This window comes from Ischnura elegans, chromosome 1, assembly GCF_921293095.1.
Source record: "Ischnura elegans chromosome 1, ioIscEleg1.1, whole genome shotgun sequence".
NCBI lineage: Eukaryota > Metazoa > Arthropoda > Insecta > Odonata > Coenagrionidae > Ischnura > Ischnura elegans.
In genome coordinates, this window is record NC_060246.1 from 94,473,301 (window position 1) to 94,491,447 (window position 18,147).

The 18,147-nt window shown below is 36.1% G+C and overlaps 1 protein-coding gene across 1 annotated transcript in view; it reads right to left on the reverse strand.

Annotated features, from left to right (window-relative positions):
• Window positions 1-17,904, reverse strand: part of LOC124166463 (carnitine O-palmitoyltransferase 2, mitochondrial-like) — a 20,551-nt gene extending 2,647 nt beyond the window's left edge. The window contains exons 1-9 of the mRNA XM_046543997.1: window positions 17,662-17,904; window positions 16,588-16,631; window positions 16,087-16,506; window positions 15,135-15,276; window positions 13,620-13,776; window positions 9,782-10,055; window positions 5,469-5,662; window positions 3,799-3,968; window positions 1,450-1,563 (exon numbers count right to left, since the gene is read on the reverse strand). Coding sequence (XP_046399953.1) covers window positions 1,450-1,563; window positions 3,799-3,968; window positions 5,469-5,662; window positions 9,782-10,055; window positions 13,620-13,776; window positions 15,135-15,276; window positions 16,087-16,506; window positions 16,588-16,631; window positions 17,662-17,694 — 1,548 coding nt within the window. The 5' untranslated portion in view covers window positions 17,695-17,904. The remainder of the gene's footprint in view (window positions 1-1,449; window positions 1,564-3,798; window positions 3,969-5,468; window positions 5,663-9,781; window positions 10,056-13,619; window positions 13,777-15,134; window positions 15,277-16,086; window positions 16,507-16,587; window positions 16,632-17,661) is intronic.
• Between the last annotated feature and the right edge of the window lie 243 nt (window positions 17,905-18,147).

The window sequence follows — 18,147 nt, forward strand, 5'->3', positions numbered from 1 at the left end:
ATCATTCTACACTACGATATGAACAAAGCAAATCCTGCCAGCAAGATCAATCTACAAATTTAGAATATAGAATGTTTTAATGAATAAAAGTAAAGTATTAATGAGGCTCCAGAAGACAAAACTCTCAGATTAAAACATTTCTAGTCCTTTGAAGCTGATGTTTGAACAGAAAGTGCTCCCTATGTTTTGCTTGCCCTTACTACACTTCAGATTAATGATATTAAATATGTATTAGGTATTTTTTTAAATCTCTAAAAATATAGCAAACTCTAAAATTGAAAAGTGATTATTAGAGAGGTAAATATTTAACTATTAATCATGAAGTTTTCATTGACAGCTACTATAAAAACTTCATTAGCTTCTTATGCATATTGCAATTTTCAGTGCAGCCAAATTTATTCTCACAGCCTCAAGGCCATAGCAAGAATTTTTACAGATACTTATGACTGCACCCATAAAAATTTTTCCTGTGGCAGTATTAATATATTAGTTTCTAAAGCATAGATAGAAAAAATGTCTCAGTTGTTTCTTCCCTACTATGCATAGTGCTAATTTAATCTGTCAATGCCCACTGGTGCCATATGGCACCGCAGAGCAGCGCCGAGACTCAACTCCTGCAATGTATATAATGTGTGCTCCTTTGAGTACGCTTTGTTGTTCGTGCTTAGTAGATGATTTTTTTCTTTTAATCAGTCAATTTGAATTGTGTTTTTCACCTCATCGGATCGTCCTATCTGTTTCAGAGCAAAAGGTTTTTTTTCTGGACTCATTAGTTATGGTTACTTTGTAGAGGGAAGTGCTTTTGGTATCTATTCATAATTATTAGTTTAATAATTACAAGGTAACGTTTTTTTAAATTGTAAAGTACAAACTGATATTTATTTTAAAAATTAGCAATGTATTATGTACTATGTTTTTTAAAAGATCTTGACCTCGGTTCCTTTTCAAATTCCGCGACGATCTGGTGACAGAATCACTCTAGTCAGCCTTGATTGTTGAGAAACTGCGGCCACTTGTTCATCAAATTCATCTTCATTTTCTCCTACTTTTAAATTTAGCTGAAGAAATGCCGCATAAATTTTTAGAATTGAAAGAGGAAATATTGATAACTGTCAAAAGTCCAGGCATACTACGTCTGCAACACCGTGCAATAGAATAAAAAAAATGTCTCAAAATTTTTTTTCTTTAGCTTTGATGCTCAAAATTTGGGGGTGTTTCTTTCACGTGTGCGGCTCTTACACACGCTTATACGGTAGTTAGAAAGAAGAGCAACACCAACCAATGTGTGGACTTGTGGTTGTAATCATTGATTGTAACCTTTAGTGATGCAAGTGATTCAACAGATCATAACATTTCATTGAAAAATACGCTTCAACTGACAAGATACCAACATATTACTCTTTTCAAATATCTAAAATGTACTTTTCTCCAAGATAAGTTTCATCTAACCTGAGTTTCCATTGTTGCTGGTCGGATACCTTCAACTCTTCCATGCTTGAATAATGCAGTACTGCATGACTCATATGATGCAACACAAACTCCACTCATTTTGTAGTACGCCAGCTGTAAGTACATATATTTGAGCTTTAGCTCCCATCAGAATATTTAAAAAAAATGAACTACAGCAAACTTGAGGAATACTTTCCAGCAGTAAATAATATTACATAAAGATCATTAGGTGGTTATGAATACAAAAAATATAAACAAATATAAAAGCTAATTTCTCATAATGGCACCAACAATACTATTATGTATTTCCAAGTGAGAAGGATTATATCTCATTATGGCAAATTTTTACATTATGTTGATAAATTGCACTCTTTTTACCTAATAAAAACATTAACTAAATACTTTTCATTTCTCCATGCTCCAACATTTCATACTACTAAGTAAATAGAGAAATGATGATTGAAGGCTATACAGTGGAAGCTTGGTTTACGAGTGCCCAAAATACCTGGAAAATTGCTCACTATATAGTGCACTCACTATATGCCAAGGTGAAGATGAAGACCCTCAATTCCCATACTCACCTTTCCTTACAGATTTTATGGCATGTCGGTGCTATTTCACAGTGAGATAAGGTATACATTTGCCTTAACTTGCATATTTGTACATAATTTTGCTAATAAAATATAATAAAACAATTATTGGCCTTATTTTCACAAAACCAGACATCCGTGGCTGCTTGTCTTTCTATGTGTAGCCACACGATCATGGATTTGGGATCATCCGGGATTGGTGAGAGCATCAAATCACTGTGTGACGGCAGAAAACATATCTCAGATTCTGTGCCAAACTATCATACTGCACTAAGTTGCAGGAGAGGCAGTCGTAGCCAGATATAGTTCCGTAAGCACACAGTACAATCTTGCCATCCACGAAATTCAGAAGCAATTTATTTATAGTTCCAAGTATGGCTTCAGCGAGCTATTGACACTGCTCCCGATCGATGACAGGCAGCTCAGTGCGCAGACTGAAGTCTTTTCCCAGCAAAAAGCTACATTTGCTTTAATGTTATGGATCTTTCATAGACTCTGTGCCCACACGCTGGGAAGTCATTCAGTTGAGTTGTACACAGCAATAGGAAAGGTAATGAGTATTGTGTCCGTGATGCATAGATGTTTGGCTGACAAAATGAACCTCAAATACCTTTTTTGCTTTCATGGGCCAAATATTAGGATCAGTCACCACATTCACAAAGTCAGATAATACCTTTATTTTAAAGGACGCATAGTTACCTCTCGCCTTCAAAGTAAAAACACTTAAGTCTTTCACTTTCTTCTCAAGATAGTTGAGAACTTGCTCCTTAGTTGTCTCCGGGTCCAAACACCAGAGATGCAGGTACGAATAAATCTTCATCGCTTTAATTGGGCAGGTAGACATATCAGCCAATACAGCAATATAACGCCTTTTCTTCTTTTTGTTCACGACCTCGGTGAACCCATCATCCTCGGAAATCGGTGGATTTGAGTTCCCAGTCGAAGTTTTGGTAGTGGAGGCGTCAGACTTCAATTTAGAAGAGAGAGTAGGTGCCTTAAATTCAGCACCACACTCCGCGGTAGCAGAATTTGGAATGATCGGAAATTGTGATGGACTATGGCTGCCGGTCTTATCTGGAGGAACGGAATGAGGACCGTTCAAAACACCGGTGTTTACGATGTTACTACGTAGATTTCTGCGGTGTTCAGGTTCCAATTTCTCCATGTTTCCGGTGCAACCGCGTCGGTTTGTTGGTCATCACCAACAAACCGACGCGGTTGCACCGGAAACATGGAGAAATTGGAACCGGTGTTTACGACTTCATTTAAGTCTTCAAAATGTAATGCAGATTTATTTTGGACACTTAATGCAGATTCAACTTTTGCAAGACGAGTATGCAATTGAAGGGGACTCAATCGGATATAGTTGTCAAATTATAAATTAAATTAAAAATTATAAGTTAGCCACTGAACTTTGGACAGTAGACTGCCAATCACTCATCCTCAATACATGCCCTACTCACTAAAACGAGCTCCAACTGTAGTTAATGTTTGTTCAGTGGTTCATTGTCCTCAAGAGAAATCTATTGTAACACTGAGCATATATATTGTAGAAGGAACTTTTTGGACTTACTACATATATCCGATTTATTTTACAAGTAAAACATGGGCCGTTTGGCAGTATGTGGACTATCACTTGATATGTATAAGGAGATTCTCGCATTATGCTGTACTCGCTATACCGGGCTTCCACTGTACTTGCATTCTCAACGTGGATGAAAACAATAATCCAACGAATAATAGAAAGGATTCCTCTAACCTGCAAGGCTAGTTGCGCTATAGCATCAGCACTTAATTTATTGCTCTCACAATACTTCTTCCCAAGCTCTTGGTGAGATAGCGTGTTTACTTGAACATCTTGTATACAGCGTTCATACTCACACTTAGTTTCTCTGATCGTTTCAATTATATCAGTAGACAAACAAAAATCTAGAAGATTGAAAGAAAACATTTGCATGAAAATTAAATTACATTTGGTAAATGCATAAAAGAGAAGATATCTGAGAATAGTATTTTCAAAGAAATTTAAAAAAAAGAGGTCATACTATTTATTACTACCTATCTTAGTTGGTGACCAAGAGAGAGAAAGAGAAGAAGCAACTAAAGGTGACCAGAGGGTTCATGCTCAAAAGCACTCTACCTGCCCTACACTCAGGAATACAAATCACGTGATTATATCAAATGGTAACCCAAGTCGATCAGAGAACGGTATGTTTGAGGTGATATCAACTGTGTGCTACAAAGGTTGTTTCACTAAGTCAGCAGCAATGTACAAATTTGCACTGGTTACCCGCAAATCAGACTAAGTTTTCAAGCTTAACCCATTTGTCCAAGTAACAAGGCAATATAAAGAGATCCAGCACATAAATAAAAGGCATTATCAATTCTGGCAGTCATCACCATTGCAGTCTAACTGTCCAAAATAGTTATTATGCCACATGGTATTGCTTTCCAATTATATTTATAGTTAAGACTTTTCAATCAGCCAGCATAATAATTCAAGCTTTATATGTATAAGCCAACATTTCTTTTTTCACTGCGTTTACACCTTTACTTTATTTTATGATTCATTTCTTTATTCTCCTTGCAGGCCTAACGCACTTGATGTAAGCTCACGTGCAAAACTTGTAATAAACACAGTCAAGGCACTTGTAATATTTTAAGAGGAGGCTCTCGCTATTTACACATATTTCTCTGGTTTGCCAACTTTTTATTATGTATCTTATTATGGATTATATTAAGTATGAAATTTTCAATTTGACCCATAGGTCCTCTACTTTAATTGTGACTTTTTATGTCATTGATGTGTTTATAAATCTACTATTTTCTATCCTATTTTCTTCATTGATAAAAATTTGGAATTATACTTTACTTTTTCTGAAGATATTTGGTTGAAGTAAAATAAGATTTTAGTGGAAAGTAACTGTAGGCAACTGGAAAAATAAAAAATAATTCTGAAATAGAAATTTACAAAACAGAAGTATGTAAAACACATTGCCAATTATAGTGAGTGGTACACTAGGGTATATTATTTTATCATAAAAAGAAATTGTACCAGCACAAACAATTTTCATGAAAACCCTTAGGCAAAAATTTGTTTAGAATCAAGTAAATAATATGTTAGACACCACACAAGGGACCAAAACATTTGGTTACCTTTACCCACAACACCAATTCCATGTGATTACTGGATGCTTTTTTTGCTTCTTATCCCTACACATGAAACTTATCATGATTTTATTCAGTCAAAGAAAAAACACCAAAAATCAATATTATCAAGCAATAAGGAAGTACATATATAATTGAATGCACACTTTAGCTCACTATTCCCAGGATGATAGAGTGAAACATATATGTATAAAACTGCCTTTTTACACAAACAAATATTAAAAAAAAAGGTAAGTCATAGTGTAAATATATCAGACATACCAAGCCTTTTCACTCTGGCTACAGCATCTCCAGTAGCTTCACTGTCTGGGAAACATTGTGGATTTTTGGTGGAGTCGTGGTAAATTTCATTTATAAATCGTATTAAAGCAAGCCCATCTCCACAGGATGGTTCAAAATTTATACCTGCCTCTCCACTCTTGTTGACAATCAAATTGAATGATTTATCAAACCACCTTTAAAGAAAAACATTAATAACAAGTAAGAGAAACTTTACAGTGAATTTAGCAAAATAATACCCACGTCCCAGTCAAAAAAAAAAACATGCAAGCATATGCAATCACTAAAAAGTTGAGTTTAAATGTTATAATCATCTTAATATAACTTTTACTCATCTAATTGTTTTAATTGTCTCAAAGTAACATGATATTTTCCATTTTTACAGGAATAAAAAATCAAACTTCTTGGTTAATAAAGCTAATTTTATATGATTTGACCTGGATTTTGGCATGGGCTCTCATTATCGAGTAGGCAGAGATGTGATCCAGAATGAAATTTTACATCTAGCAACTGGTCCTATGAGGCATAAAATTATCCATTTAAATTCCCAACAGGTCAATAAGAATCTTTTCACTTTAAAAGTCACGGACTAGCATTCACTTTATTATTATTTTGCAAATTTTTCCGACAGCTTCAGATCAGGATGTACCAAATTATTGGTTTGAGTTAATTCCCTGCCCAGTTGTTGAAGGAGGGGTTAAGCTATGAGGGAAGGTTAGAGAAAACCTATGCCTTAAAAAGAAAAGGCAAGGAAACAGTATCACAGCTATATGTTTCATATAGCTTGGAATGACTTCTGCCTTGGAGTGTATGCATTCACGACCATAGATGTAAGGCTGCTCATTAGGGCCGATCGGAAAAATCGATTTTCTTCAAATCCATCTGGCCCAATGAAAAACAGTTGTGGGACTGATCAAAAATAAGGCCTGAAAATTTTGAGACCTCTATGTGAACCCCTGACCCTTGCTCAAATGCAATTTAGGGGGGGGAAGGTCAAAATTCGAAAAATATAATATTTTATGGTCATTCCTCATAGATTTTGCCAAGTTACTGGCCTATTATGACAACCATTTCGTGCATTTTGACGTATCTGCCACCATTTAGCCACAAAATACAGTGAAACCTCAATATAACGACACCCCAAGGTGCACTAATAAACACTCGCTATAGCGAATTGTCGCTTTACCGGAGGTGGAGTAAATAATAGCCAATATACCTGTTGCAAACAGATATACAGGAACAGGAGTGGTGCGGCGACAGATAAACATCTATCCGATAAACGTAAGCATAAATTCAGACAAAAGGCGATGTTTTTTTGCATCACTAAATATCCTAACTCAAATAACGACTAACTATTCAAACAATTTATAAACGGCGCACTGAATAAAAATTATGCAAAGCATTGTTTCTTCACCATTATATTTATCAAAAGACAGTTTACCACATAAATTTGAGACTGAGCACACCATTAACTTCATTTCTAACAGATCGCTAGCAATTACAGAGGTAAAGGAGTCTTCATGAAAGTCTTCCGGCGGTGAAACCCTCGCTATGGCGAGAGCCAACACCGAAAGGGTCTCGTAAAAAGAATTTTTTAACACGCTTATTATAGGGTCAATTGACGGTGCATCGGCTATCTCTCGTAACAACGGGGGTGTCGTGATAGCCCGTACTCGCTTTAACGAGGTTCCACTGTACCTAATTTGAGTCCAAACCCGCAAAGAAAATATTCCAATGCCCACGCAGCATCGAGGATACAAAAGTAGCAGGCTGATCCCGTCCCCTCCCTGTTCGCTTCTCCCCCTCCCACACCTCGAATAAAGCAAAATTCATCCCGCCCTGCTAAGAGGGCGTTCATCTTTGTTAATATAAATCGGAAGATTGTAGAAGGTAAAAAAGGATGCATAGTGAGACGACTTGTCCCTTATTTGGTGCCTCGTCGGCATCAAACAAATTGATATTACCAACTTTTAGAGAAGTGATGAAATATTTTTAGATCCGAGAACGCAGGTAAGGAGCCTATGGTCTATGAAGAGGCCTCTCGAGTGGTTATAAGGTGTGCGAGCTATGGTGACGTGCTTCTCTTCCATTGTGTGTGTGACTAAATAGATTTAGCGGTACCACAGGAAGTACTAAAACTTACGGAAAATGAGAATAGGCCGAAAGTAGGGTTTTATTGAACTATAAAACTCAAACACTTTTTTAAAAACATTTGAAATTATGCGATATTTTTGCGTGTATGAGCAAGGAGGAGCATAAGGTTCTCCCAAATGAAGAAGTATTTTGAGATACAAGCTGAGGAAATGAAAGATGATGGCTGATGGATTGAGTCCTAAAGAAACTCAACAATTGAGGGAAAAAAGGGGATTGTCAGAGAGCGTTGAGTCAACATCGTCAATTCTTGTATGGGAAAATAGCATAAAAAATTTTCTTCATCCATTCATCCGAAGAAAATTTTTCAAATCTAAAACTGTTTTAAGTATCATTTGTTGGTTGAGTTGCAAAATTTCTTATGTCAAGTACGAACATGCATGAATGCATTTGGATGTAAAGCTCTAATCTTTCTTTAGGAGAGGTGCAATTATGTTAGCATAAGAGTAAAACTGGCCCATATTTAATAATGCTCAGTTGCAACAAAATTAATGGTCAGCCCTATAACTCAGTTACAAGTAGGTTTCACTATGTATGTAAAGGTGCATACTTATTGGGTGATTATCAAAAGCTCAACCCAAACTAAGGTATTGGCAAGTGATAGATTCAAGGCAATGCAAAGAGCAATTCCTTCCCCTAAGCCAATAGAGGATTTTGGCTTTGTCTAAGCCCAAAGGTTACACCTAGGATTTGAAAGCAGGACTCTTAATCAGCATTCAAAAACTCTACATACCTACTGGTCCATCACACTCCCCAGGGTACTGGAAGATGCCTGAATTGCACTCCTCAAATGCTTGCCAAAAAGTATCTATATGCAAACATCTACGAGGGGGGAACCCAAAATAAACCCGTCGCTCTTATATTTTGGGCTTCTCCCACAAGATGGGAGTTATTTCATCATTTCTGAGTCAGTATGTGAAACAGCGTGGATATAGATAGTTTTGCCAAGCCCCTGTGACAGTTTACATTCTAAGAGTTTTTTTTGACCTCTTTGAATTTTGAAATGGATGATATTCAAGAACATCGTGTAGCATTGAAATTTTGCTCTCTGCTTGGTAAAATTGAGTTGGATATGGTTATTATGTTTTCTACAGCTTATAAAGAACACGCTTTAAAAATAACTCAGTGCACCAGTGGTATTTGCAATTTAAATGTGGCAACATGTCGATCGAAGGCATTCAATGCCTGGACTGGCCTTCCAGGTCACCAACTGATCAAAATGTGGAAAAAACTCTTACCCTTGTGTACGAGAATTAGAGGCGTATTATTGATGGACTTGCTGAACAATCTAATCATTTGTGGAGTTCATTACAGCAAATTTCAGCGGAAGATTAGAAATTGAGACGAATGGTGGTGAAATTCATCCCACCCTTGTTGCCTCCTGATCAAAAGCGGCATGTGTCGCAAATTGCTGCGACATTAGTTTTTGGTAAAAAATTGCATGATACTGCTTCCTCACCCACCCTACTCACCAAATCTCACACCTTTTGAGTTCCTTTTGTTCAATCGGATGAAAATGGTGATGGAAGGGAAATGTTTTGGTCGTATTACGGAGTTGAAAAGAAAATCAAAGGCGCTGCTGGAAGGCATCGGAAACCAAAGGTATTCGCGTGGTGGGAAAAACGTTTTAATCAATGCATCAGTGTAAATGGAGAGTAATTCAAAGGTGACTAACATCTATAAGATAAAAAATTAAATTTTGAATATTTTAAAAATTGTGTTCGCTTAATTTTGGGTACTCCCTCATACTTCCTCTCCCAAAATCGAGGTAAGGATACTCAAAAGGCACCCTTTGAGAGAAAATATATTTTAAAGAATGTATCAATGGGACAAGAAATATATTTCATGACACCAGGTGAAATTTTATGCTGCATTCTTGTCTAAGCAAAAGATTGACAAACAAACAATTATCTGAATATTTTCCTATAAAATATGTTACAGTTTGTTGGTTTTCTTATAGTATTTAAAAAATTCACGCAATTCAGGGTGGATGTTTGACTGCTATTCATCAAAAAATACTTCAAATCTGTTGACTGATATACATGAATACCTTATGGGACTTTATCATTCAAGGAAAAAAATCAGCAGGGTTATGCTTTTATATTCAGGAGGTGCATGCTTCACTTCACTCTCATAAACTTTACCTGTTACCACCATTTCCACAAAGTATACAATGAAGAAGACTTGGTGGATCTCGTTCACAGCAATCGTCTAAGCACAAAACAAAAAGTGATGCATCTATTGCTTGTAGTGACTCTGCATTTGCCTTTGATATTTCTCGAATCCTTTTTCTAATACTAGCCCAGCAGTTCCGATTTAATGTAGTTAAGGCTGCTATTTCGGGAATACAAGGATCTTCTTCCAAAGAAAGAATGTACCTGATGCAGTTGAATATATCCCCTGGTAGAAGTATATTACCTGAGAAATTCAACAGAAAACTATTACTTGGAAGGCATTAATTGAAGGCCTGGATCAAAACTAATACAATAAAATATTAATGTTTATTCTTCAGGGAAGGCTTATACTACAACTACATATGTACAATGTTAAAACTTCATACCTGCCATAGAAATTGTAATCTGACATAGAGTCTAAGGTGCCTTGATTAATGCTAATTTTTCAAAAATTTTGATTAACCATATTTACTAAATACAGTCTTTCACATTTCCAATATAGCCTAATGGCTCTCCTTCACTCAATTTTATAGAGAAAGCCTCGGCCTATGATATACCAAGGTTGTACATTGCTACCTTGTTTTCTAGTTTTTTTCTCTCTCTCTCTCACCATCTTTTGTTTGTCACCTTAAAAATTGTAATTATGTAGTGTGTTATATCTAAGTGCGATATTTTTTGTCGAAAATATTGTATTGTTTTTTTTCATGCACTAGGCGATAAGCACTGTTCACATTTGACTGTATATATATATATATTTATTTATTTACTTTTTGTCTTTTATTTATCTATCTCAATGTGAAATGTAGAAAGCTGTACTAATATTTTCTCATGGGCCCCAGTGCCTACGAAAATAAACGATATTATTATTATTATTATTATTATTATTATTATTATTATCTTCTGCTCCCTAAAGTCAACCTACCTGTCTGCTGCTATGCTGATCAAACTATAACAAGGGCACATACAGAGCCCGTTCCAAAGATATTGGAAAAGGATAATAAAAACGTTTAAAATTGCAGATCAAAGAGAAAAAGAAAAAAACCTAAGGATCGGCAGGAAATGTGGCCTTTGGAAAAGAAGTAAAAGGTAAGAACTTGGGATGGTCCAATCGGATACCTATAATCCACCGATAATGCCCTTCATCAGATACTTAAAGTCCAAATTCGCTGAAGCCATTGGATTTTATCAATTTTATCGGATTAAAATTTTAAATTTATGCTTCAGCAAATGCAGCGTCCCATTTGAGGGAGTAGAAAGAGTTCCGATCCCACCTTTGCACTGCCATGCTTATCCTACTCATGAACCATTTTGTTTTAAAGCTCTCATAGGGGTTATGCAACAGAATTTCAGCCGTAGAAATTTTTACGGCAAAATACGACAGGCATATAGTTTGACTCTTACAAAGAGATTGAACCATCGGGAGAATCTCAATGCCAAAGGATAACAACCACCTAACAGCCACGTCAAAAGTGACTACATCGCAGATTTAAAAAAAAACACCCTCAGCCCTCCATCACCACATGCCTCTGATATTTTTTTTCCTTTCTGAGACCACACAGTCCATAAATAGAGATCCGTGAATTTCACGGATCAATATCCATATCCAATCCATAAATCATTACCTTTGAAGGAAAATATCAACTTACTCAAGAACAATGGAAGCGTGTTTCATCCCTACCACATCTCACCCACTGGCCTTTTTCTTCTTACCTGCTTCAATTCTACCTTTCTGGAGAACAAAGTCTTGGTGAGTGATCTTACTGGACCAAAAAATGTCTTAATAATTTTTGGAAATTGGATGACGAGCACGAGAATGAGACCAAATGCGTCTCATTTCTAACATATTTAGGTTTTTTAAGCTCAAATTGATTAAAACAAAGTATTTTTTTAAGTTAAAACAAGACTATTCCAATATTCAACATTGTCCAAACAGCACAATTTTCAAATAAACAGGCGTGGCATCAGTACCATCACCAAACAAGAAGATATGGCCTAGAAATGCCAACTGTATGTATCACATAGGTCCCTCGGCTTTGCATAGAAGGCAACAGCGTCACAAAATAGCAAGATCTGACATGTTTGTCGTTGACTCCCTAATCTGTAGCCTCATTGCTTGAAAGACTCTCCTTCCTCTCCTCGGGGATGGCTCTCCTTCCCTTCCACCTACCCTTTACACACTTCTGCTACCCACCCCTTCCTCTCCCTGAGCGGCCGCCTTGTTCTGCTCTCGCAACTTGTCGCACATGACCCTAATGTTGTTCTAAGCATTGTTAATTGTGTTGCAGATTGCACAGTTGCAATTTAATTAAATGATCCACCAATAAAAATGTCTATCATTGTGTAGAAACATTTTTAATGACACAAAGAGAACCATGTGCGTGCACTGGGATGCGAAACTACCTATAGCGAAGAAGTGTAAAATCCACCTCACCGCAACTGAAGCATTTGCGGGTGAAACACAAGCCGGTATGCAATGAGAATGTGACAAAATTTGGGGAAAACTTATGTGAGAAATATTAAAATTCAGTCAATGGTTTATCCGAGGATTGAAACCTATTTTCATTTCCATACACAAGAAGCGTAACGGTTTAGATCCTAAGCTTGTAAAGATTTTATTGTTTTAAAAAAATAATTTGAAAGCTTATAAAAATGATTTTTATCCATAAAAAATATAAAAATGTGAATGTAAATCTAAAAAGCATTACTTTTAATGACATGTACACAGATGAAACTTGAATAATTACTTCGTTATATAACATGAATTTGAAAATGCATTTGGATCCACAAATATCCAAAGATCCAGCTCTGAAAATCAAGGATTCGATCCGATTCCGCATCCAAACAAAATCCTGGATCCGTCTATCCCTTGTAAGAACTACAGAATTATATTAAAAACTTTAACCAAAAAATAGATAACGAGTACACAAGAAAGTTACTTTGGCTTTTCAAAAATTGACTTTAGGATCCTAAAATAGAAAGACTCACAAATTTAGATTGGATGAAAGTCGACCAGCACTTTCCAGCAAATAACCTATCCAGAGGTTAACTCACTCAAAATCAGACAGCTTGTACGAAAAAAAAACCAGAAGGATTGAGATGATTTCTCTCTAATATGACTGCATTGTGTTCCAGATACTCAACTACAAATTGTGTAAGTAAATAGATCAATTCAACTTCAAATTCAAGCAAGTTACATGAGATAGAATAGGAATGGGGTTTTGTTTGCATGCTATAATCAGATTCGTTTTTGATACTACATATTTTATCATGGAACCTGCAGGTTTGAACATTGGACAAGCGAGGATTTCTTGACTCCTCATAATTTATTCAATTGATAACTGTGGTTCTCATATGGAACATCATCAGTAGGGACAAATATAGGCACAAGCACGAAGTTATTCACATGAACAGGGAAAAACAATGGAACAAACAAACAGCTTCAATTTCTAAAAAAATTGGTTCCATCAAAGAGCTTTACATTGCACAACCTGAATACCTTTAACCTCGAGAATATGAAATTAAAAAAAAAGAGATGGAATTCTGGAATATTTGTCCTCGTAGACATAACAGTACATATTGTATGCATGTTGAATGAAAATACTTCCAAAAAGAGTTTCCTAATAGCAAAGGTCATTTTCTAATATTAAACTAATAAATACGTAAGCAACACAGTAGTTGTGGTCACTTTGATTTCAAAAATGAATTTCAGGTAATTACAAATTAAAAAGTAACAAATCACAAATTAGGAAGGTACACACACTAACCATTTGATCTAACATAATGAATTTACTACATAATGAATACTTACCAGAACTATCCAAAACATCAAACATGTATGGAATCCCATTTCTCAAAACCACAACATGTCTAGCCTTTTCATTTTGATATAAGCGATCTTTGCCAGTATGTGGAGTTCTTGAAAAGTTAAATAAACTACGATACTGAGTCATATCAACTGGAAATGCCTAAAAAAGTAAGGAAAACCTTATAATTATTATGTATACTTATATTAACATGCTGAAACTTTTAGAAGAGAGTTTAGGGTAGCAGACAACTAGGTGAAGTCAACATAAGCATACATACGCAACTGTCTTTGCATTATCATTAGAGATCCGTGAAAGTAGCACTTTCATTTTAATTTTATAGAACTTTCAATTACAGCTTACAGCATTTCATAGCATCTATTATTTTCCGTAGTCAAGGTCATAGTTTAAAAAAATACCATTCCCAGGAAGAAATGGAAGTGTTTCCGTCTTCCGGCAAGTGTCGCATAGGTTGTTGAATTTGCCGATTTCATAACTTTTACAAGTTTGCGGGAGAAGTGATTGAAAATGGGCTGCTGGTGGTGGTGTAGCTTTCCCGTGCCCAAGAAGTACCAGCCAATAAGTGGTAAGTTTCAGCGAAGAATTTCAACATTGCTTAGCACTTAATTTACAATTTTTGCCATCGAAAAGGCAAATTTGCTGTTTAAATATCAAAAAAGTCCTGTCATCGCACCTATGTCGCATTTATTTATGTGCATCGCATCAATATTGCATTTATCGCATATGCGATTTTCACGTATCACTAAATATCCATAAACCTTAAAACCAAGAATTTCTTCAGAGTATGAAAATGAGCATCATAGCCTCAAAATGGAAGGCAAGGTGAAATCACCACATTAACATCCCATGGATTTGTAGTTGCTCCATCATTAAAGTTTATTTTGAGACATGCTGGAATCTAATAAAATAAAATATCTCAAAGGCACATAGTCCCACATTCAGATCAACAGATAGGGACTACTTAGGGGGGTACATAAGTCAAGTTTGATAAAAAAATTTACGGGTTAGAACAAGGAATATGATACATATGTATTGAATATAAATTATTCCTTGCCCTCACATTGTTTCAACCATAAATCACAACCATAGATGCTATGTATTAAATGGCAGGAGATAAGAAGATTTCAAACATACTAAATATAAAACAGGGATTACAGTGAAGGAGAGGCAGTAAATAAACACCAACAAAAATTTTCATTTCATCTCTCTGTTTTCACTTAGTCAGGGGTTCCATGAAAGCTAGCAGATGGTATTCCTCTTGGGCTTAGTTTTTAAGACTAAAAGCATACAGTAAGAATAGGCAAGAAATAAAGCTAATCTAAAGTTATTTGGGAAACTAAATAAGCACAAATTTCTGTGAGACAATTGTGTGACTAAAAATATTTAGAGCTATGTTAAAATTAAACCATAACATTTTCAGGTTATCATTCTGATATGTGAAATATAGTTCACATCATTTTCATACTATCAACTGAAGTGTGGAGAAAATATGTACTAACCTTGAAAAGTGTGGCTCCCTTGACGCTCTTCTCTGCAGAAAAAAGACCAGTCACAGTTCTAAACATAAAACTGTCAATCATTTTTGGATCACTGTGCAGAACATGAGGCCTCAAATGGTGATCTTGAAAACTTTTCATGAACCTTGAAGGTAATGATGAAAATGGTATTGGGCACGGTAGAAAATGGTGACTGACACTTCAACTCCCTAATTGAAAGTCGCCCTCAGAGCAGTATAAGAGCTGAAAAATCTTTAATGGCCCTCTTTCCCCTTTCGAGGATTCCCTTTATATATCTGGTGACTGGGCTGGTGAGAAGTTTTGGGAGAAAGTCCTTGATTTTTTTATTTTTTTCAGCAATCACCCCTGTATGCTTCTAAAGCGATACCCTGTGTCCAGTGGCGGATCCAGGATAGGGACAAGGGGGGGCTAAGTGGGACTAAAAATTCCAGCAGTAGTGGGGGTTGGAAAAAATTACCATTCTATCCAGTGTAAATTGGATACCCTAAGGGAGGGCTATAGCCCCCTTACCTCCCCCCATATATCCATCCCCACTGCCTGAGTCACAGATGATATTAATCACTTCCATCCTTATTTCAAGTGCCTCTTTTGTAACCATTAGTCCCAGAAGCCCAAACAGCTAGCAAGCTAATTGGTTGTTTGCTCAGTTGCATGATTACTCCACCTCGAAATTTTGGGGAGAGTGAGAAATTTCAAGGAATTTCTCGCTTTCCTCTAAATTTCAACTGTGGCACAGGGTATTACCAAACTAATACATGAATGCTACTGCTGAGACATTAAAAAAAAATCATGTCCTTCCTGCCAAGGCTTTGCACCTGCCCAGCTGCCAGATGCATTAAGGGGACACACTCAGTTTTTAGCACTCTATTAGCCGTGAGGAGAACTCTCTGCAGAATCCAACATTCTACCTTGATAGTCATTAACTCGTAATTACCTGATTGCAGAAATAAGTAAATTACAAGCTCTAACATCTTGGCAATTCAAACCAGGAGAAGAATCACTTTCAATAAGTAATGCCGGATTAATGTTGACAGGTAATGGATCTCTGGCAGACAGGTACATATCAATCCAAAATTGGCAATAGTAATTGCTATATGGATGCTCAGCATCATGCTCTATTAGTAAGCGCTGAAGTTGGTTCCCATCCCCTGCTGAGCTTACAAATTGTGTCACGCATTCTTCAGTGCATTCATATTCTTTTGGGCACATAATTGGTTTCAAAGCCCTCAAATAACGCTTGGCAGTATCTTTCAGCTCAGGTATGGGCAGACGAGCCAAAGCGTGTTGGAAGTGCAAAGTGGGAATCTTACTCTTGTGTAGATAGTGATACTTGTCCTTGAGGACCTTTGCTGTGCTAAAAATAAAAATGTAACATAATGATCGGGAAAAAATAGTAAACAATTATTAGCGAAGAAATATTTACATGCAAACTTACTCTCCTCCTCGGTACCTCTTCTGCACTTTCACAAAACTTGCAGGCTACAAAAAATAAAGCACATAACAATTAGCCAAAGGCACTTCGTGGACTTGGGGGACAGCAAAACTAACATGTTCTAACGAAATGGTCACTTTCTCTAGAAGGTTCCCGAACATGACACAATGAATGATATAAAAATTTTGACTCAAATGATTGGCTAAGCGCCATAGTAACTCCAAAATATTCAGTTCATTAAAAGTAAAAACCAAAACCACTTCACACTAAAGACAGAGATAAAAAATAAAATTGAATAATCGAATTAATACTGACTACAAGTAATATAAATAACACGAATAATCGAAGTAATACTGACATATGATTATATGTAACATACTATACAGATAGGCATCAATCAAAAGCGCTCATTGAGTGAATATAACTACATAAAACAGGAACAACCTACAACCGTAGGACCAATTCAAGCCCTGAAACATACGAAATTTTCACAACTATTTACAATGTGAAAGAGGGTATATTGGAAGAGTTTTTATGGCATATTCTTTATTGGATCCCTACGATGTACCATGCTAAGTGTTTAAACATTGAATGTTTACATTCAGCTTACAACTGACAAATATAATATTTAAATGCTAAATTTAGCATTAATTCATGATTTGATGTCAGCCATCAGTTAAATGAGCTTTATATTTCGTATATACATGAGCATACTCATTAAACACCAGCCTCAGTTAGATTGTTAAGTAATTTGTTGAAAGTTATTCATCTGAATAAAAGGAGCCAGAGTCAACAATAAGTTCAATGACAAAAAGTATGCAGTCAAAGATGACTACAGTTGTCGAACTGATTGAAAATGAAATTTGGAAGGTTCATTAATGAAGCTCAGCTTGATTATGGTCCATTACCAATTAACTAAACATCATTTGTACATTTTCTCCCAATTCCGCCAGCTTGAAATACACGGAACTCATTAACTAAGGGTTTCTTGCGGCAGCCACATGAGAACTACAGCACGGTCCAATTAATTGGAAAAAATAAAGATATAAAGACAATTGTAAAAAATGGCATTAATACCTTCTGTAAACACCATCTCAAGCGTAGTGCCATCGTTAATCTAACTGACAAGGATGATGTCAACAACCACTACTTTCCGGTATTTATTGCTTCGGCTATGACAATATATAGCACCTCAATGGTGCTCACTTATGATGATTTTGAATGGATAACAGCGTTCATTTGGAATTTAACTTAATAAGAAAAATGATTTATCGGTCTCTACATGATTATTTACCCAGTAACTCCAGTAACAATACTTGAACATCGCTCGCAAAACAAAACAAAATCTCACTTGAGCAATCCGCGTGCGCAACCCGCGCAAGTTTCGTCCTTGCGTTGAATGAGGTGTATGTCATTTTTCGTTTCATTTTTTCAGTCGTCATTTTGCTGCAAATCATCACCTCTTTTTCTCGATTGATTCATCATTCTGTACATACTCAATCCACTCGGTTTCAGAGGAAAACGCTCATACCCGGTTTTACTCTCTGAGGAAAAACGACCATC